Source organism: Monodelphis domestica, chromosome 5 (genome assembly GCF_027887165.1).
Source record: "Monodelphis domestica isolate mMonDom1 chromosome 5, mMonDom1.pri, whole genome shotgun sequence".
Lineage (NCBI taxonomy): Eukaryota > Metazoa > Chordata > Mammalia > Didelphimorphia > Didelphidae > Monodelphis > Monodelphis domestica.
In genome coordinates this window covers 80,563,413-80,585,597 of record NC_077231.1, presented here as the reverse complement: position 1 = coordinate 80,585,597, position 22,185 = coordinate 80,563,413, and the positions used below count along the sequence as shown (strand labels likewise).

The 22,185-nt window shown below is 38.9% G+C and overlaps 1 protein-coding gene and 1 long non-coding RNA gene across 7 annotated transcripts in view; one reads left to right on the top strand and one right to left on the bottom strand.

The window, feature by feature from the left end:
• The window catches only part of CFAP54 (cilia and flagella associated protein 54), a 377,407-nt gene that overhangs the window by 339,155 nt on the left and 16,067 nt on the right, over positions 1-22,185 (bottom strand). For 3 of the 6 annotated variants that reach the window (XM_007503244.3, XM_016425734.2, XM_016425736.2), the window contains exons 6-13: positions 20,953-21,096; positions 18,670-18,783; positions 18,448-18,549; positions 7,336-7,531; positions 6,185-6,378; positions 5,706-5,874; positions 3,347-3,432; positions 347-481 (exon numbers count right to left, since the gene is read on the bottom strand). In XM_007503244.3, coding sequence (XP_007503306.2) covers positions 347-481; positions 3,347-3,432; positions 5,706-5,874; positions 6,185-6,378; positions 7,336-7,531; positions 18,448-18,549; positions 18,670-18,783; positions 20,953-21,096 — 1,140 coding nt within the window. Of the gene's footprint in view, positions 1-346; positions 482-3,346; positions 3,433-5,705; positions 5,875-6,184; positions 6,379-7,335; positions 7,532-7,619; positions 13,847-18,447; positions 18,550-18,669; positions 18,784-20,952; positions 21,097-22,185 lie in introns of those variants that run through there. The other 3 variants (XM_007503246.3, XM_016425737.2, XM_056798675.1) reach the window with 3 other exon arrangements.
• LOC130454510 (uncharacterized) lies at positions 10,609-18,467 on the top strand. The gene is made up of 3 exons (XR_008912113.1): positions 10,609-11,057; positions 12,428-12,622; positions 13,747-18,467. It is a non-coding gene; the product is annotated as an uncharacterized LOC130454510 (long non-coding RNA).

Here is a 22,185-nt window from a genome sequence, read left to right as displayed (position 1 = left end):
CTCTCTCCATCCCCTTCCAGACAAAATGTAAGCTCCCTGAGAGCAGGAATGGTTTGGTTTTTATCATCGTATGCCTCAAATAACATCTACACATCAAAGGCACTTAAAAAATGATTGGCCAGTGAAATGAATTAGGTTGTTTAGACTTGCAGGTAGGGAAATATCTTTCATCTTTCTTTGAGTGCTTAGCATTCTGCATGCCACACAGTTGGCCCTTAATAAAATACTTGGTGATAATGATTGAATTATTACCCCCCCAAAAAATATTGTAAGATGTGACTCTTCACCTGGACTAAGCTTAATAAAATATAACCACATGGAGCATAATAGAAACAAAAAGAAATACTTTGTTAGTTTTGACTTTCTGGACAAACTTGAAATAATCCATTCTTGCTGAATAGATCTTCTGAATTCCCATTTTGCATTTCTGCCACAGGAACATTATCAGGTCAACAACGATCTCTTCATCAGGACGAATTTTCTGGAAAAGGATGTTAAATGAAAGAAATAAACAGATCCATTCCAAATGGTTTTCAGTAAACAGCACAGAATAAACCAAGTCTGAATGTTCAGTAGGGTTTTCCCTTTTTTATTTCTTTCTTAAAATCTAGAAGGATGGGAAAGAAGTGAGATAGTGAGTGATACAGGAAGGACAGGGACAGGAGATAAAAAAAAATTTTTTTTAATGGGTAAAGGACTAAATTAGTGTCAGCAAAGTAAGTTCCCAAGAACAAGGGACTTACGATGAAAATGCCATCCAGTCAAAAAAGAAACTGTTGGGGTCTGAGTGCAGATCAAAGCACTCCAGTTTCCATTACATTTCCTTCATGAAATTTCAATTGTATGTATGATATGTGGCTTCTACCATGACATGAGCAATATGGAAATGTGTTGCATGAAAGTGCAAGTATAACCTATAATAGATTATTCACTGCCCTGTGTAAACCTTAAAATTTCTTAGACTTATGAATGTTGGAAATTTCACCATTGGGAAATTTCATACTGGAAAAAATTTCCTACTGATAGTAAGAAACTCTATTGGAATGTGAAACCCTAGGCATGGGAGGGTCCTTCTCCTCCCTACCTAAGACTACTTTAGGACAGAAACCTTTTGCTAAACAATGGAAAGGGCTTTGACCTATGCTTAAGCGTAGAACAGGAAGTTCTTTGAGTCATGATTGATTTTAGAATTAATACAATAGAGATACTGGGAATGACAGAACCAGGTCTTGGAACTTACAATCTCCACCCTACTCAGTCCTAACAGGATTTAGGAAGGGCTGCAGTATAGATCAAAATTTAATTATTTGAGAATATGACCTTCAACAGACATGTGCAAAGGGGCAGACCTCTGGGCGGTCCTGGGTTAAGCTAGAGCCACCATTCCACAGGGAATGACATGGACAGTGATTGGTAGATGTGAGAACTGAGGGGAGGGAACTTAGATGGTTTCCTTAAAGATAGTGTGGTCTGAGGACTGAGGGGGGTTGGAGAGGTTTTGCTCTGAGAGGTTGTGCTCTGAGAAGTTTTGCTCTGAAGGAGGCTGGAGGTGGAGGCCCCTGAGACTGTTTCTCCATTTTGGTCACGTGAGTGATAGGGACTGATCTCTTTTCTTTGCCTCAGCTATCTAAGGGCTTGGGCCTTTTGGCCCAGCCTAAACAGAGGGGGTATTTAAGCCCTATTCCCTTCTCTCCCCTCTCTCTCTCTCTCTCTCTCTCTCTCTCTCTCTCTCTCTCTCTCTCTCTCTCTCTCTCTCTCTCTCTCTCTCTCTAATACCTTTCTTCCTCCTGTTTGTAATTAAAAACTCCATAAAAGGTTGACTGCTGATTTGAGTTTTCAATTAAGAATTACATAGCTGAATTCGTTGGCGACCTTAAATTAATATATATCAGCCTTTTAAAGTGATTTCCTTGTCACACCTGGTGGTGGGAAATGAGATGGAGGGAGAAGGGAGAGAGGGAGAAAATCTGAATTCTAAAATGTCAAAAAACAATTGTCAAAAATTGTTTCTACATGTAACTAAAAAAATTAAAAATATATAAAAAACATTTTAAAATAGTTGATTATTTCAAGAGGATTCAGAAAATCATCCTCTTGCCTCATCTTTGTTCACTGGGGTCTGTTAACTATAATAGTTCCCATTTATAGGACACATTGCATCCATTCTCTCATTTGATCTACACAGCAACTCTGGGGGGTAGATGCTATTATTTTCCCCTTTCCACAGATGGAGAAACTGAGGCTGAGAGAACCTAATCAGCTTATCCAGAATCCTACAACTAATATATTTTTGAAGCAGAGTTCTTCATAATTCCTAAGGTTGTGCCACATCAATTCTCAGATGGCTAGCAAAGTCTATTCTGTATCTTAGGTACTTAATAATATCATAGGCACTTAATTAAAGTTTCTTGGCTCAGTTATATGGGTCAGTCCCTTAACTTATATAAGTCTTTTAATCCAAAAGAGGATAGCAAATACCAGCATACATGAACTACTGCTGATGGTTTGCAAGATATTATGAGTTTGCTTATAAAATGATCAAGGGGGAATAATAACATTGGATGAAAGGAAAATCATTTGAAAACCTCATGTCCCTGCCCTGTACGCTTTGTTTCTTATCCTTACTCTGTATTATAGTAATTACCATAATTCTTTGTGAAAGGAAAGAAAGAAATACCAGATTTCAAAAAGCTAAAAAGCTATCACAGGTCAAATCCTTCTGCAAACAAATACTGTTACAATAGAAAAATCTCATTAAAATGGAAATTTTTTCCAAACCCCCAATTATAGTCTACTGATTTAACCAATATTAGATGCAGTAAATTTTTATATTACAAACCAATTTAAATATTCCTGTTAAAGTAATTGAAATGGGATATGAGCTAAGAAGACAATACTCAGAAAATTTTATATTCAGACAAAGGACTATTTCTAAATAATTTCTACTTATGAAAAAAATTAAATCCTTAAAACTTAAAAAATGACAGTGTTTTGGAAGCAAAATTAGTTAAACATTCACTCATAAAATGATTGACACTATTTCTCTGACATTTAGAAAGAAAGCTAGAGTTAGCAGATACTAAGAAGAAATAATTACTACTAATGCTGATCATTTTATGGGGAAAAGTTGAATGGAGGGCTATCCTCTATAATAAAATACATTAAATATCATGATCAATTGGGATTTTGATATTTATTATTTTCCATTTTTCTAATAAGGTTGTGAATAAATAATTTGATATTTTAAAAGAAAGGAAAACTGTGATTTTCTCTTCAATTTTGCAATCAAATGTATGTTTGCCTCCTATAACATCCTAAAAGAACTGTCAGAAATATTCATTTTTACCTCAGTAGGTGAACAAATGAAGGAAAACAGCATCGATGCCAAATAGAAAATATCATCAGAATAGCTTCCAGATAATGAGAAATTTTCTTGATTCATGAAACAGAGGGAAAAAAATCAAAAAACAAAAAACTCAGTATGTCAAAAGAAATCAAAATTAGGACCTCAATTCATGCCTAATTTTAGCTCTAAAATGCAGTGAACAATATCTGTAGTATTCATCTCTAGAAAATATTCTTAATGGCAGTGGTCTATGCAAGTAGACTCAAATTAAAGTGGATTCAAGGAAATCCAAATCTAGAGACAAAATGGGTAGATGTGAGGCTGGCATTTCAAAAAGACTCTTTTTTACAAAAGCTGTCTTTAAGTGGCCATTTTAACTAACTATGGAACTTAAAAGGTAATTAAATTCTCAAAAATTGACTTCATGTGCCATTTTTTACGTGTAACCTGCCATAAAAAGTAGAGAATACATAAGGTTAGGGTTAGACATTCTTTAAGACTACATAATAGCCAGGTTGGGCAATACACTGTGCCAGTCTATCCTGAGCAGCAGGGCTTACACGAGGTCTAAAATTGGAAAGTACCTCAGAGGTCATTTAGTCTTATTCCCTCACTTTCCAAATGGGAAAGTGAGGCCAGTTCAAAGGTTCTCAAGCAACTTGCCTAAAGCCAGCCAGGTAAGCAGTTTGGGAAACATGAAATAAACAGTGGTCCTCTCTCTGACTCCAGAGCCAAGTCTTCTCCCAGCTGTGCTCATTCAACATCGCTTTCTTGGAGTGTGTGCCCAAACAGTGCCTAGATAAACTTTAGAGCAGTTTGAGGCAGCCAGTAGCCACAGAAGTTGCCGGGCCCTACAGTGGCAGAGGACTGGGTACCGCTTTGCCTTCCAGAGAAGGAAGAAGGAAATCAAAGATGTTTGCTTGATACTGACAGCAAATACCTTTTGTTCCATAGCTTCAATTCCTTCATCATTGTATAATCATGGTGTTGAGACCTCTACGGTCCTTTCCAGATCTAATATCCTAAGCCTGCCACCTTTCAATAAGTTTTAGCATCTCTTGGCAGAAGGCTAGTAAATGCAGGTAGCCACAAGCATCAGTGATCATAGTCAAATAGCTTAACTGTCTGAGCTTATGCTCCAGAAGCTGGCATAGATCCGACCTTCTACAGGATGGGTCTGTAGGCAGAGACTGGATTGAGATCCAGAACCACCTCTATGATTCACTTCTATACACAGATAATGCTCTAGAGTAATCCCAGAACCTCAGTGAGGTGCTAACAGCAAAGAATACGAAGGCAACAGTGAGTGACCCTGCCCTGCCATGTTTCTTAGAGTCCAATTTCTGACGATGAGCAGGTGAGGAATTGCTTCACTTTGATCCAATGTGACAAAATAACTTAGAGGCATAAACTCCCAACATCTGGAGTATGGAATCATTGTCAAATCCTAGAACTGGAAGGGGATTCTAGATGGAAGAAGGTGGAGAGAGAAAAAAGGAAGTGGGCAGATGGAGACAGGGGAGGAAGAAGAAGATGCTAAGGGAGAGGAGGAGAAAGAGTGAGAAGAAGAGGAGAATGAAGATGAGAAGAAAGACCAGAGAAAGAGGAAGAGAACTAGCATTTGTATAGCACTTTTAAGACTTTAAAATCCTATAAAGGGACCCCTAAGGGGTTAGGGTATCATCCCAAAGTGACAGGTCCCTCAGGAAGTCTCACTGGCTCTCCCACATTCCTAGAATTCTTTTCCTCTTTATGTCTGTCTCTGGCTGCTTTCAAGTCCTAGCTAAAATCCCACTTTCTGTAAAAAGTCTTTCCCGATACCTTCCCTCTAAGAAGACCCCCAGTTTATCCTCTCTATAGTTTGTCTGTACATAGCTACTCCATGTTGTCTCCCCACAGACTATGAGCTCTCAGGGGGCATGGACAATTTTTTTGTTTCTTTTTGCATCCCCAGCACTTAGCACAGTGCCTGGAATGAGGAAGCAATTCATAAATGCTTATTGACTGACTTATGGGAGAATCTATGGTTTGGTCTGGTTCTTTTTCCAGAAGTGGGCAGGGCATTTCAGCGCATCCTTCTTGGAACTCACTCCCTAGCCCTATTTCAAGCACACCTTGATTCTGCCTGTGCTTCCAAATATAGCCAATAGAATGTAACTTCCTTGAAAGCAGGGGCTATTTTGCCTTTTGTGGTTGAATGCCCACTGCCCAGGACCTGGCACATAGTAAGTGCTCATCGATGGAGAGAACAATGCAATCTACATATTGGTTATTTAAGCTCTCTCACACTAACAGATGAGAATAGTCATCTTCCTGATTCCAAGTGGTAGAATCCTTATATGCTCTGACAAAAACTCACCTTGAAACACAATTTTTCTCCCTGAGCTTCGAGCTCCTTCAGTGGTAGTGCTGCCTCCTTCACCAGCATAGCTTAAGCCTTTATTCCGCTTCACATTAATTAGCGGTTCCATCGCAGCCAGAAGCATTAAATCCTTCCTGGCTTTCTGCAAGTGTGGGCCACTTTGAAGCTAAGAAACATTGGACCCATAAAATTGTTAAGCAGCTCATTACTCTTACCTCAGTGACATGAAATAACAATGCAAGAACTCTGGGTATGGGGTCAACCAGGTGACTCAGGGGGCAAAAGCGCCAGGCCTGGAGATGGGAGGTCCTGGTTCAAATCTAGCCTCAGATACATTTTAGCTATGTGACCCTGGACAAGTCACTTAAGCCCAACTGCCTGGCCTTTTACTGACCATTCTTTTGTCTTGGGACCAATAAGCAGTATTAAGTCTAAAATGGAAGGTAAGAGTTTAAAAAAAGATCTGGGCACATTACCTGAAGAAAACCGATAAACTGAGAAGCAGCAGAATTAAACAAATGCCATTCCTCAAAGGTGAAAGATAATTTTATCAACTTCACTGCAGCAGCTATTGAAACACTTTGTTTGCTTTCAATGGCGAGTTGCATTTGAGAAAGCTGTAGAGAGATGTTTTTGGAAAAACTGGATTTCCCATGGCTACTACATGCATCTTGAAAAAGAAAAAGAAAGAACTGAAATCAACTCTAAATATTCTTTGAAAATTCAGGTTTTCAATACAGTTCAAAATAGCCTTTACAGTTAAATGCAGGGTAAAACTCATATGGGAAATGATTACAAATCATTGTAGAAAACAAACTGTTGTCATATAAGGTGGTGATTTCCTTGTCACATATAAGGTGTTCAAAAAGAGATTGAATGGCAACTTGCTGGGTTGAAACAAAGGAAATTCTTCTATCAATCAGGGGCTTGAATCAGATATTAGATCAAGCAATGGACAGAGCACTGGGCCTAGAGTCAGGAAGCCCTGGGTTCAAATCAACATCAGACATTTAATCCCTGGAGAATTCACTTAACCTGTCTTTCTCAGTCTTCTTATCTATAAAATGGGGTCAATAATGACATTCACTACCCAAAGTTCTTGGGAGGATAAAATGAGATAAATAATACTTGCAAAGTGCTGTGCCAACCTTAAAGTCCCATCTAAATGTTAGCTCTTGTTATCATTATAATTATTTCTATTACTGTTGTTACAACTAGGATTCCTTCTGGCACTAGCATTCTATGGTTCTATAACAAGATTTTTTCATACAAACATAATATGTCAAGACCCCAGAAATAGGAGATGGTACTAATGACCCATTTTCAATAGAGAGTGGACCTTCAGTAGTGCCCTTCAAGTCACACACAATGAACCATTTCAAAAGCTCTGAACTTTCAATTGCAAAACCTTATTTTTTTAATCCTTACCTTCCATTTTTAGCATCAAATTTAAGCCAAAAGAACACCAAGGGCTAGGTATTAGAGGCAACTGATTTGCCCGGGATCATACCATCAGGAACTGTCTGAGGCCAGATTTGAACCCAGTTCCTCCTGATTCCAAGCCTAGCACTCTATCCACTGTGCTATCTAGCTGCTCCACAAAATTTCATTTTCCCTCTGTCTTTACCTGATAAAAGCTCGCTTGCTGCCATGAAGAGCTCAGCGATGACCTCACGAACTTCCATTTCCTCTGACAAGTGACCAGTTTGTAACACTCTTCTATTTGGTTCAGAAAGGGCTTCCAAGACAGCCAAAAACTGGGCTGATCCACAATCAAACATCTCACTCAACAACTTCTCTGTAGCTGTGCGTGGCCATTGCAACTAGAATCAAATAAAAAATAAAGTCACAGGATCATCGATCTAGAGGGATCCACTGAAGCCTTCTGGTCCAACCTCCCTCACTAAATACCAAGATCTTGCTCTCCACTTCATCCCCAGCTTCCCACTGATTTCTCTCCATGTCTCCAGGATTCATAACTACCCCAATTCACTGTGCAGCAACTGGTATTCATCAGGTCCATCTCCCAGAAACATTGGGGAATGGCACAGGGGGAAATAAAATGGAGGTGGTACTCTGCAATTCTCAGGAGAAAACAACAGAAAGGAACAGGTTGGGTCTTTTGTTGTTGTTGTTGTTGTTGTTGTTTCAAATATCTCTGTGCCACTGAATGTCTTTTGTTGTTGTTGTTGTTTTTGTTTCAAATATCTCTGTGCCACTGAATGACGTTCTGGGTAATAAACAGGAAATGTTGGCCAAGGAAAGTCTGACTGCCAAAGGAGCACCACTACTTAGAAGAATGGAACTCCTGGCTGATGATGACAATGGAAGGGCGGGTATATGCCATATATCCAAAGGGGACTGACAGGAGAAGAGGAGGAGTTCTCCACTCAGAAAAGGACACACCACTGCAGAAATCCACAAATATGGGCAGAAGCATGGGTGGGAGAATTTTAGTGACTCTAAAAGGAGAAAAGCCAAAATGATACAATTGTGGAATAGATAACCATCCTTCCCCAATATCCCATTCAGATGGATAGTATACATGATGCCTCCTAATGGGTTATAATGCTGGCACCAGGGTGATAAAGAAAGGGAGCACTTCAGATATTGACTATAAATTTCTATCTTCTAAAAGCAGGACAAATGATGAATTCTTGACCAGCTTTGTTGATAATAACTTCATCTCTTGGGAGGTAGTTAATAATAATAGCTGGTATTCGTATAATACTCTTAAGGTTTATAAGGTGCTTTGAATATATTATCTGGTTTGATCCACACAACAATTCAATGAGATAGGTCTTATTATAATCTCCATCACCACCCTATTTTACAGATAAGGAAACTGAGGTTAAACGAGGGTTAAGTGACAGAATAACAAAACTAGTCCATTTCTGAAACAAGTCTTCCTGATTCCAAACGTACCACTATATTCATGACATTACCTAGACATTTTATGGGAAATTTCAAAGGGAAATTGTATTCTTAATTATACCCAACCCAAGAACTTTTTGAGAATACAAAAGGGTCAGAAATCAGTAGAGCAAGAGACCACCATCCCTTACCTTCCATCTTAGAATGAATACTATGTATTGGTTCCAAGGCAGAATAGTGGTAAAGGCTAGACAATGGGGTTAAGTGACTTATCCAGGGCCACACAGCTAGAAAGTGTCTGATGCCTAATTTGAAGTAAAAACTTTCTGACTGTAGGCCTAGATCTCAATCCACTGATTACATATTAGACTAAATCTGGGGTTCTCAACCTGGGGTCTATGAACTTTTTTTGGTCTTTTTTTCTTTAACATTATGATAACTATTTCAATATAACTGAAAATATTTGTTTTTAATATTATATATTCTAGTTCATGCATTCAAAAATATTATTCTGAGAAATGGTCCAGTGTCTTCGATAGATTGTCAAAGAGTTCTACAGAAAACAGATTTCAAAAAGGTTAAGAATTCCTGGACTAAACCAAAAGTGGGCAGGCTGAAGTTTTTGACTTGCCAAGAAAGTAGATTTCAAGGTCTTCAGAGAATAGGTAGGTATTATGCCATGTCTACAACTAAATTCATGAATGGTAAGAAGTCCTAGTTCTGAAGGAAATCTTGGCAATACGACAACTGACCCGAATGAGGAAGAAAGGAGGTAATACAGCTAATGAAAGGAATGTAGTTAAATAAGGAGCTCTCCAGAGAGCTCAGATGTTTTAAAAGATCCATACAAAACATCAAATAAGCTTACAACCAAGGACAACATTATGATGGACTGGTAAAAGGCTGGTAAGAATAGAACTGGGAGATGTAAAGGCCAGAAAGAGCAAATGCTAAGGAAAAGAAAAAAGGATTTTAAAAAATATGCTCAGAGCAATAAGAACAAGAAAGGGTTAGGCCCACTGCTTGGAGCAGGCATTGAAGAGAGAAAGCAAGACTGAAATTTGTCCTTTGCTTCCATCTATACAATCAATGAAAATTATCTCAGAGAGAAAGTCAGAAAAAGCATGTTTAAGAGGGAATTGAAGCTCCAAACAGATGAGGAGATATTCAGAAAACACTTTGCTCCTTTAAATGAATTCAGTTCTCTAGGCTGAGGTGAAACATTTCAAAGAATCACTGAATCCCAAAGATAAAAGACCTCAAAGGTCAGCCAGCATATTTTAGAAGCTTGCAATGCTATATCTCAGAACTGTCAGTAATCTTTAAGAAGTCACAGAGAATGGGAGAGAATCCCAAAAACTATAGATGAGAAGAGGTGGCAGCTAGATGGCACCATAGTGCATAGTGCTGGGCTTAGAATCCACAAGACTCATCTTCATGAGTTCAATACTGGCCTCAGATACTCAAATGGGAATGCAAAAAGTCAGACATGATTGAAAACAACATCAAAGAGTGGAAAGATTTTCAAAAAAAGTATGTTCCATTCCAGAAACTATTAGACTAATGGATTTGACGTTGATACTAATGAAAATTCTAGAACCAATTATTCATCAGATGATCTATGCAATTAGAAAAGACAATAGTGAGCTCTAGAATCATCATGGATTTTCTAAATACATATATGAAACTAACCAACTTCATTGCTTTTGGATAGGGTCACTAGACTAGTTCTTTGATCTCTTATTTATTTTTCTGTGTGGATAGATTAGCATCATTTCTTTAATCCTTACCTTCTGCCTATTAAAGATGTGAAGAAACAAGTGTCTAGATTACTCATGACAGATACTCAGAGATCTCTCTGATTGAGAGAGAGATAGGCAGAGACAGAAAGAGAGGAAACGAAGAAGAGGAGAGGGAAGGAGTACAAGAGACAAAAGCAGACGAGGAGGGAAGAGAGAGAGAGAGAGAGAGAGAGAGAGAGAGAGAGAGAGAGAGAGAGAGAGAGAGAGACAAAAAGGGATGAAGGGAGGAGAGAGAAGGAGAGGGAGAGGCTTGCCCCATGGATCCAACAGAGAAGATAGTGAGCTTCAAGGGCACTTAGAAGTGATTCAATCCAACCCCTTCACTTTACACCCAAAGATCCTGAAGCCTAGAGATGTAAATGGGTGCCCAAGGGGGATGCAGGGGCCAAATGGCAGAGCCAGGATCTAGCCAGCACTCCCTTCACTCCTAGCTCATGGCCTTTCTCCCATTCCTCTCTTGGTCAGACTCTCCCCATCTTCTCTCTCCTCCCTTAGGTTCCACAGCAAAGAGAAACCAACAGCCTGAGTTCCTGCTGCCATCTGCTGGGCCAACAGAACCTGTGGATCCTGGAGTGATTCAGCCCTACCCAGATGAACCTGGCACAGTTCTTTCTTTGACTGTTCATCAGTTCTAAGCAGTTGTGCTGCCTCTGGCTCCAAGTTGTACCATCTGGTTTGTAATGGTTCTTGGACAGATGTGTAATAATGCCTGTTCTGGAGCACTTAAATGGCACAGGGGCTGGAGTAAGGGACTTAGAATCAGAAAGACTAGCCTCAGATACTTTGTGGCTGCATGACCCTGGGCAAGTCCCCTCACCTCCATCTGTCTCAGTTTCCTCATCTGTAAAATAAGGATAATGTTAACCTCTACCTCCCAAAGTTGTTGTGAGGTTCAAATAACATATGTAAAGTAAGTAATATATATATAAGGGATTAAAGGCTAGCTATTATTAATATGAACAACATCCAGCTTTAAAATTTTATTATTCACTCATTCTATTAAGAAGTCAGGGAAAAATTGTTCAATTCATAAGACAACTCAAAGAAACGTTTGTCAGGCATCTTTTATGTGCCAGGCACTGTGCTGGGCAAGAAATATACAGAGACAAAAATGAAACTATTCTCGTCCTCAAGATGCTTGCATTCTATTGAGCGAAATAACAATAGCTAACATTTATTTAGTGCTTACCAGGGATAGTGCTAAGCATTTTACAATTATGTCACTTGATCCTCATGACAATAATAGATCATTGTTTTACAGATGTGTAAATTGAGGTAGACAACAGTGAAGTAACTTGTCCAGGGTAACATAACAGGAAGTGAATAAGGTTGGATTTACATTCAGGTCTTTCTGACTCCAGGCCCAGCATGGCATCCACTGTGCTACCTAGCTGTATATAATATGTATACAGATTAAGTAAAAAATAAAAACATAGAGGGCAACTAGGTGGTTCGGTGGATACAGAGTCAGGCCAGGAGATTGACCAGAATGCCAGGCCTGACCTCCAACTCCTGTCCCATCTTTAATACTCCTTTGAGAATACTACCACCAGCCATACCACCTTTAAGGTCATCAACTTCACAACCAGGCTTGTTGACATCAAAAGATCAAATAATAATAAGTAGGTCCTCCTTTGTGACCCTGGCAAGTTGCTTTACCCCAATTATCTAGCCCTTACCTCTCTTTTGCCTTGGAAACAATTGTTTTATCAATTCTAAGATAGAATGTAAGAGTTTGATTATTTTAATAAATGAATATCCAGTAAATACAATCTAACAGGGGAACCTAGAAACTTCAAGAACCAGGGAAGACCTTCGTCATCCTTGAGCAGGGATTCTTTATGAAGAGGCAAAAATGAGGAGGCATTGCAGGCATGAGAATCTGTCTGGGCAAAGTTGGGTGGGGGGGGGGGACAAAAATGGCAGCTGAGTGGAATGTAGAGTGCTAGGCGAGGAATGTCCTAAGATGCCTAAAAAGGTCAGCTGGAGTCACATTGTGAGGGCCTTTCCATGCTTGACAGAGACATTTTTGTTTTATCATAGAGGCAGTAGGAAGCCACTGAAGTTTCTTCAGCTGGAGAGGAAAGTGGTCAGAGAGGAAGACACTTTGGCAGTCACATGGAAAATGGATTGGAACAGGGAGAGGTTACAGGCAAAGAAGACCAAACAGGAAGGCAATTGCTAAGAGTTCAACCAAGGGATTCTGAGTGCCTAAACTAGTCATGAGATGTGGAGAAGGTAACAAACACAAGATGTGTGACAGGGCAGAATCGACATATCTTGGCAATGTACTGGAAGTGAGGAAGAGAGGGGAATCATGGGTGACTAGGAGGCTTTGAATCTCCGTGACTGGAAGGGTGGTGGGGTCTTTGAGTGAAGAAAAAAAAGGCAAGCTAGGAACACATGTGGGCAAGGGAGGAAAGGTATCAAGTTCTGTTTTGGACATGTTCTTTTAGAGGATTTGGGAACAAAGAGGAAAAAAATCAGGCACAGTCTCACACGGATCAGGAATTGTTAATCCAGGGTCCCTGGACCTCCCCTTAATGTCATTGGGTCTTGGGCACTAGACCCTAAGTTCCTAATGGAACTTAGAAATGGGGGAAAATGAGAAACAAAAAAGACACCTTTCTTTTTCCTAGTAACTAACCAAAATTTAGCATCTCCTTCATTACTTTAAAACATTATTCCAGGAAGTCTATAGGCATCCCTAGACTGCCGAAGGGGCCCATGATACAAAAGAGGTCAAGAACTCCTCTGATTTTGGGAAGGCAGATTTCAAAAGCCTGAAAGAAGGGCTAGGTCAAATATTGCAGACTAAGATTCTCAAGGGGGAAGTCAGCCTAGGAGGGGATGGAATTCTTTGAAGAAAGAAATCCTGAAGACACAAAAAGAAAATCCTGAGCAAGAAAAAAAAAGAATTGTCTAATGAGGTCAGTGTGGATGTACAGTTTACACACTCTAAAATATGAGTTTATAAGATGTTCGGAAGACAAAAGCAAGGGGCAGGTAATGGAGGATGAATATAAAAATGGCGCAAGCTCTAATGAGAATTGTCAAGAGTACAAGAAGGTCCTGGGGGCAGCTGGGTTGCTCAGTGGTTTGAGAGTCAGGCCCAAAGATAGAAGGTCTTGGGTTCAAATCTGACCTCAGACACTTACTGTGTGTCTCTGGACAAAACACTTAACCCCCATTGCCTAGCCCTTACCACTCTTCTACCTTGAATCCAACACATAGTATTGATTATAAGACAGAAGGTAAGGGTTTTTTAAAAAGAGTACAAAAGCTTAGAATGAAATGAGATTAGAGAGAAAAAATTAAGAATGATAACAAAGATTTGGTTTTGTTTTTTTACACTATAATAGGAAAAAGAGAGTGATCAAAGAAAGGAGAGGATCTTGCTCTAGGTGAATGGGGAAAAAACTGTCAACTTGGAAAAGGCAAAGATGTTCAACCTTTATTGGCTTCTGTCTCCTCTGTCATTGCGAATCATCTTTCAACTGGAAAGGCCAGAAGAATTATGGGCTAATGAGAAGTTAATACCTAAAATAATTAGAGTATAAAAGAGCCCCTCACTACTTATAAATTCAAGTTATCAAGCCCAGATGAATGCCATCCTTCACTCCTGAAAGAACGGGAAAATGTTAGCCATGCATTACAGGCAAACAAGGCATAAAGAGAATAAATTGGGGATCATCTCAGAGGGAAGGCACTTAAGGAACAGTGGAAAAGGCTTCATTCTGAAGGTGGGACTAGTGATGTCCAAGCCATCTCATTCATTGCAAACTCACTATTAGTCAATGGTGTGATATAGCAACCAAGAAAAGTAACGGGAATCATGAGTAACATCAGGAATAGAATCCAGGCATTGTACAAGGAATGTCAGAAGACTTGAGTGCAAATCCTTCCTCAGACACTTAACATCTGGATAACCCTAAATGACACTTAAGCCCTTTCAGCCTCAGTTTATCTCTTAAATGCCAGACCTAAGGTCTTTTTCTCACTCTTCTTTCTCCTGAATCTCTATTCAGCTTTTGAAATTCTTGATCACTTTTTCTTCCTGGACATTCTCTCTTCACTATGATTTCATGACACACTTCTTATCTAGTTCTCCCAACAATCTGACCACTCCTTCTCAGCAGGAGAGGCTGTTCTAGGCTTTCTTCTCTTTTCACTCTATTATTATTCTTTCCTAGCCATCTCCCATGAGTTCAATCACCTCTACAAAGATGATTCCCAAATCAATCTATCTAAGCACAAACACACATATAGATAGAGAAATATCCAATGGCCTGGGCAATTAGGTAGCATAGTGAATAGAACAAGACTTGAGTTTAAATCTGGCCTGATACCTACTAGCTAGGAGTCCCTGGACAAGTCACTTAACCCTGTTAGTTTCAATTTCCTCACCAATAAAATGGATTGAAGAAGAAAATGGCAAACCACTCCAGGATCCTCACCATGAAAATACTAAACGGTCTCAGGAAGAATCAAACACAACTAAAGTGACTGAAAAACAACATCCAATAACCTCTTGGACATCTTAAACTGGACAGACTCATCATTCCATTCCAATGGCTCTCTATTGCCTCCAGGACCTCTGTTTTTTGGCTTTTTTTCTTCACACCTAGGAACCTGCCCCCAGCCACTTTATACTGTAACCCTCTTTATATGCTCTGATCCAGCCACACTGTTTGCTTCTTTGAGATTCCACTCTCACTTAAAGAAATCCATTTCACTCAACTCCTCTCTTATCCGTCTATTCCCAATCTATCAAGAAATTTTGTTAATACTTACCTAATTGCCAAACAATCTACTACACACCCCGCCCCCCGCCCCGTGAACCATGTGGGGACACTCAAGTCTTCCCAGATGGCTCTTAATAAACCACACTACTTTATTCTATACCTAGCCCAATAATTTTCTACCCAAATAGAACTATTTCCTTAAACTTATTCTATTCTATCATTACACTAAGCCTATTCTAAGCTATCCTATACAAAAGACAATGAAAGAATTAAAAAGAACAGAAAAGAGAAAGTAAAGAAAGTTCTGCAACACTGCAAATCAAATTATAATTACAATAATCCAAATGCAAAATATTAACAAAAGAACACAATTTTTCCTATGCTAGTACAGCAACTTTCTATCTAAAGATAAAACTCCAAAATTTACCTTACAAATACAACGGAAATAGAAACAAAGCAAACTTTCCTAATCTAATACAAAACAATTTCTACCTAATGTTAGTTTTTTTTTCAAGTCATCTTATAAACTATACAAACTGCAAACTTTTCCTATTCTACTTACAGAAACAATCCTACCTAAAAACTAATGCAAACTCAACTCACAACACAACACTATGCAAACTAAAAACTTTGTAAAACCTATTTTGCACAGCTATTCATAACTACAAAATTTACATATGTACATTATATTTACATGCCTCACTGAAATCACCTATTATGAAGATAATAAAATTCTCCTCCCTGTAGTGAGTAAAAAACACCTCTGTACTGTGGATATAAAATTCTTATGAATTAAGTTATTTTTATACTAGTACATATAAAGTATTATATGTTGCAGCTGATTAGAATTTGTAACATCACCACTTGATATGTTGTGCATTATGTTAATAACATCCTACATCCCTAAACTTTTATACTTAACAATTTACCATATTTCTCCTAAATACAAATCTCTTTTATTTCAAACTTCTTCCATTGAAATGCATAGTGTAGTGTCTTCAGAATCTGTCTGCAGTCTTCTTCTTCAGTTTGCTTGTAAAAGTTTATGTTGCCAGAGTCTCTTGTTGATTGTTGCCAGCTTGTCTTGTTGATTATAACAATGTACATTGCAACGTGTATGTAATGTTTATGCAATGTGTTTTTACAAACAGTACACTGTCCTTTTGAAACCATGTCCATGGTCCATTGTCCATTTTCTGTTGTCCTTGTTTTGTCCTTGTTGTTGTGTTGATCTTTGTTTCTTCCTTCTCAATTACCCACTTCTACTGAAGAAGCTTTATATGTAGTTATGTTCTTCACTTGATGATATATTCTTCACATGCGAGCAATGCACCCACACGTCTTTACCGGCTACCATTATAATAGTAGCAGTTGTCAACAAAATATCATATGGTCCTTGCCATATTGGTTCAGTAGCACTTGTTATATGAAATTTTTTTAGGCATACATTATCACCCAAATGTCTATCATGTTGTGTAAAGTCAAGAGGTCCAGCATGAACAATAATTCCCAGTTCTTATAGCTCTTTAATTCTGTTCTACAATTGCCCTATGTATTCTGCAATATTTGTGTCTATACCCAGCAATGAAGTAAACACCACGTTAAAACTTTTGGCTTGTAATGGTGTATGTCCAAAAAGCATTGTAAACCTCAAAATTTCTTAGACTTATGAATGTTGGAAATTTCACCATTGGGATATTTCATACTTGGAAAATTTCTTACTTATAGTCTATTGGAATGTGAACCCCATTGGCATGGGAGGTTCCTTCTCTTCCCTTCTTAAGATTACTTTAGGACAGAAACCTTTTGCTGAACAATGGAAAGGACTTTGACCTATGCTTAAGCATAGAACAGGAATTTCTTTGAGTCATGATTGATTTTAGAATTGATACAATGGAGATACTTGGAATCAATCTCCACCCTATTCAGTCCTAATAGGATTGAGTAAGGGCTGCAGCCTAGATCAAAATTTAATTATTCCAATCTCTACCCTACTCAGGTTAACAGGATTTAGAAAGGGCTGTAGCAAAGGATCAAAGATTTAATTATTTGAAAATATGACCTTCAACAGACATGTGCAAAGCCAGAGACCTCTGGGCGGTCCTGGGTTAAGCTAGAGCCTCCATTGGCACAGGGAAATTGATGGACAGTGATTGGTAGATGGGAGAACTGAGGGGAGGCAACTTGGATGGTTTCCTTAAAGAGAGAGGGGTCTGAAGACTCAGGGGGGTTGGTGGTGTTTTGAGGAGTTTGTACAATTCTTCCAACTGATATCCAGTCCACTCTTACTCTGATTCAGAGTTTCAAATCATTGCCCATCATTGCCCAGATTTGATCTGTCCCAAATTAAAGTACTATAGTGGATCCACCGAGTCATTGTTCTGAGGCCTCTCATTGCCCCTTTCCAATGTCAATATTATATTGACACTGACATTATCTCCTTCTACATAATGTAGAGGCCCCCACTGAGGAGCATTTTGAGCATTGATGAAGTCTCCTTGATAAGTTGTGAATTTCTCGCTATAGTTTGGGTGGTCCTATTAACAGTATTAGGAAAAAATAATTGATTGGTTCTCTTCTACTTTACACATCCTTAGACTTGTGCTTGTCAAGCACCAAATAGAGAATCAAAGCTAACAGTCAGATACACACACCCAGATGGGTAGTTTTCACAAGAGATATAAACTTCCTGGAAGTAGGGATTGTGTCATTCTTTTTTTTTAAACCCTTACCTTCCATCTTAGAATCAATATGGTGTATAGGTTCCAAGACAGAAGTAATGTTAAGGGCTAGGCAGTTAGGGTTAAGTGACTTGCCCAGGGTCATACAGCTAGGAAGTGTATGAGGACAAATTTGAATCCGGGACCTTCTGGCTCCAGGACTGACTCTTAATCCACTAGACCACCTAGCCACCTCCAAATTGCTTCATTCTTTGTCCTCAGATATCCCCAGAACCTGGCACATTGAGCACAAAGCAAACAAATGTGACTCTTCTCTATAGCTTCTCAAAGACACTGGAATCAAGAATGCATAGGTCTTAGAAGGTATTTTTTTTAAAACCATCTTAGAATTAATACTGTGTATTGGTTCCAAGGCAGAAGAGAGTTAAGGGCTAGGCAATGGTGGTTAAGTGACTTGCCCAGGGTCACATAGCTAGGAAGTATCTGAGGCCACACTTGAACCCCAGGCCTCCCATCTCTAGGCCAGGCTCTCAATCAATCCATTTAGCCACCTGACTGTCCCCTTGTTTTCAAATGTAGATCTATAGTCTAGCCATACAGCCGGGAAGATTCCCAAAGCCCCCAACTCCAGACTTACATTCTGTGCTTCCCGTAGGTTCAGTCTCAGTTTTGTTCTTACATAAGACTTACTCTTTCTTCGTGGTTCAAAGACTCCTCTCTTAAAGATCATCACCGCCATCTGCCTCAGGGTGAATGATATTAAAAATAACAATCAAATATATTCTGTAACTTCAACTGAAAAACATCTAGCCAAAAGGAAAATGGGGCAAGTTTCTTTGATTTCACTTCTTTTGTATACCTTGATGGTGGCCTCTCGGAATTTTTTTCTTTCTTCCTCCTGTGGTGGTGTGATACTCATTACTTCTAGACGTAATAAATCATCAATTTTTCCCAAACCTCGCCGAGCAAATATCTATTATGGATTAAACAATTTTGAAAAATTATTATGTACAATAGAAGCATAATGATGATAAATTTTTCAAGAGAGCAATCACATTTGATTCTTCTGTTTCTTTTCTGACATTGAGAACTTTCCATATAATGTAGGCCTGAGCTATTCCTTCTCTGAAAGCAATCAATTAAATTTTTTTCAATATAAAAAGTAGGATAGCTGTTACATTATGTTAATTTTGCCAAGTACTTGCGAAGTCCAAATCAGAATTCAGAATGAAACCTTATCCTTAATCTATATTATCTTGAAATTGATCAGCTTGTCATTATTTGAGATCTTCCAGAGACAATCATCAAAAAAAATTTTTAATAAAAAAAAGCCCAACACATACAAGAAGCTGAGGTCAGCTGTTATCTTAAGAGAACTCCTTTTCAATTTTTTCAAAGGTTTCACAGAAGATTTACTCGACCTCCTTTTAACTCATTTAATAGTTGTGATGGAGCAGATGGTGGTCCTGGAGTTAATGCATATGAAAAATTTAACAAAATTTCAGAAAAAAAATCTAGTTTCCAAAAAGGAAATATTATAGTCAAGAATAAGTACTCCTTACTATGAGGTAGATAAGCTCCTTTGACTCTTTAATTCAATTCAACAAACATTTATTAAGTAGCTATTACAAACAAAGCAGGTCAGATGGATGGCTCAGTGAATAGAGCACCAGTCTAAAGTCAGGAAGACTCATCTTCCTGAGTTCAAATATGTTCTCAGACACTTACTAACTGTGTGAACCTGAGCAAGTTTCTTCACCCTATGGGCCTCAGTTTCCTCATCTGTGAAATGAATTGGAGAAAGAAATGACAAACCAGTTGTAAAAATGGAGACTTGAATCCAGGACTCCAGTCCCCAGAAGTCTTTGCTCACTTCCCAGAATACTTTGTAATCACACTGAACTCTCACCTGGGCGAGATCACAAATTATTATTTAAAGGAGTTCTCCTCCTACTGAGATGCTCTTTTCTACTTCCTCGTCGGAGCAAACACGTCTCTCATGATGTGAGTGAAATTGAATTGGGCCTCTCGGCCCACCTAGCACGTGCCTTTCGTACTTGTATTTTCTTTATATTTTAATCTTCAATAAACCTCTAAAAATATAATACTCTTTGCAGAGAGAAATTAATTTCTACCTGCCTCAGTTTTCCTAAAATTTAACTGTTACACAGTTAAATACTTTGCCAAGAAAATGCCCAAATGGGGTCACAAAGAGCTGACCACAACTGAAAACAACTCAACAACAAGAACTACAAACTAAAAATTGCCCCCCAAAATAGGAGCTTAAATAGGAGGAAAAAATATTATTAAAAAAATTCAACTTAAATAGTATTACTAAGGAGTTTCAAAATATCTCCTGTTGACATGATGGTATTGTCACCAGATAAGAAAATAATGCTCAGGGGAATTAAAAGACTTCCCCAAAGTCACAGAGCTGTTCTGTGTCCTAGATGAGATATAAACCCAGATCTACTGACGCCAAGACTAGTAATCTTGCCACTCCTGCTATTTAGCTCCCCAAACCATAGAAAGGAAAATAATAGAAGAAAGGAAAAAAAGGACAGTAGACTCTGAAATTTAGAGCAAAGAGATATTTGCATTCACCCTGGCCAACCCCATACTTTACAGATGAGGAACTTGAGGCAGAGAAAAGCTATGGAACTTATCCAAAGTCAAACAGGTAGTTTCAGCCTTGATCCAAGTCCTCAGAATCCAGGGAGATGGGACAAAATAAAGAACTCCAGGAAAACAAGGTGGATGAGAGAAGGAGGGGTGAGAGACATAAGGAAGTCAGGTGATTTTTACCTAAATTAAGATGGAAGATCCAAGGAAATAAATATGATTTCAAAAAATAAATCTCAAGCATGTTGTGATTGTCTTGTTTTTGGTTTTTGGTTTTAAACCCGTGACTTCAATACTAGAATTAATATCAGTTCCCAGGCAAAAAGAGCAGTAAAGGCTAGTCAGCTGGGGTTATATGACTTGCCCAGAGTCACACAGCTAGGAAATGTCTGAGATCAAATCTGAACCCAAGACCTCGTGACTTTAGGCCTAGCACTCTATCCATTGTGCCACCTAGCTGCCCTGAGCCTGCCTTTTTAAAAGATAGTTTTGTTGGGATGAATAAGGGAAAACCAGTTACCTCTCCCTGCATTCCAGCATGGCAGTCATAGTAGCACTGGCAAACAGCAGTATACAGGGTAGCTCTCCAACTGAGATAGCTTACTGCTAAGAGGGGTAAAGAGGATTCCATACAAATACTGGCCCAGAGCAAGAATTCCAAGGCCTGCGGAGAAAACAGAAATGATTCAGTATTTTTAACACAACTTAGCAAACCCCAAAGGGTGCAAACCTGAAATTTCATTGGTTTAGGAAATTCCCAGGAGAGAATCTTCACCTCTCCCAAACCAATGCAGATCAGCACCGACCTAAAATCCAGCCTTAAAGAGCAGCCTTTGAGTGACTTGTCTAAGGTCCCACAGCCACGTCATAGCAAGGAAAAGATTTAAACCATGTTGTTGTTGTTATGATTCAGTTGTCTCTGTCGTGTCCAACTCTTTGACACCCCATTTGGGGGTTTTTTGGCCGATATACTGACGTAGTTTAACATTTCTTCCTCTGGCTCATTTGACAGGTGAAGAAACGGAGGCAAACAGGATTAAGTGACTTACCCAGGGTCACCCAGCCTGAAAGTATCTGAAGCTAGATTTGAACTCAGATAGATGAGTCTTCCTGACTCCATGCTCAGCACTCTGTCTACCATACCACCTAGACATCCCTGGGGGTCTTGATTCTCAGACTAGCTCACCATCTGTTTCACTACATTGTTTCTCTTTCAAAAGTTGCTAACAATTCTAAATATTTGGTGTGCTGAGACTACAAATTTTTAATATAGACCAGTGCCTACTAAAGGTAAAATGCTGAAACAATGAAGAAAAAAATATGCATTAGGAAAATCCATAGTCATCCTATTTCTCTTCTTGCTGTCCCCTCTTCTTCTCTTCCCTTCCACATTTAGACCCTCACTGATACTAAGCCACTCTTGCTCCTAATTGGTTCCCCACTGATTCTGCTCATCAAAATAATCTATGATGATTGTCCCTGTCACAGAGGAGCTTTCTGAGGATGGATGGGTAAGGAAAAATATAGATAGTGGCAGGGGAAGAGTCGATTTCAAAATATAAGATGCTTTGTTTTATCCAGAAGTCCCCAGTCTGCCTAAAACTATATTAAGAATTATGTCTGATTCCAATAGCATCCGGACAGTGGTTATGGAACCACATAGCAACAATAGCGTCCAGACAGTGATCCACATTATTTTCACTGGTATTCAGGGGCTTCAGGGCTGCTAGAGAACCCCCCAAGTACCAATTGT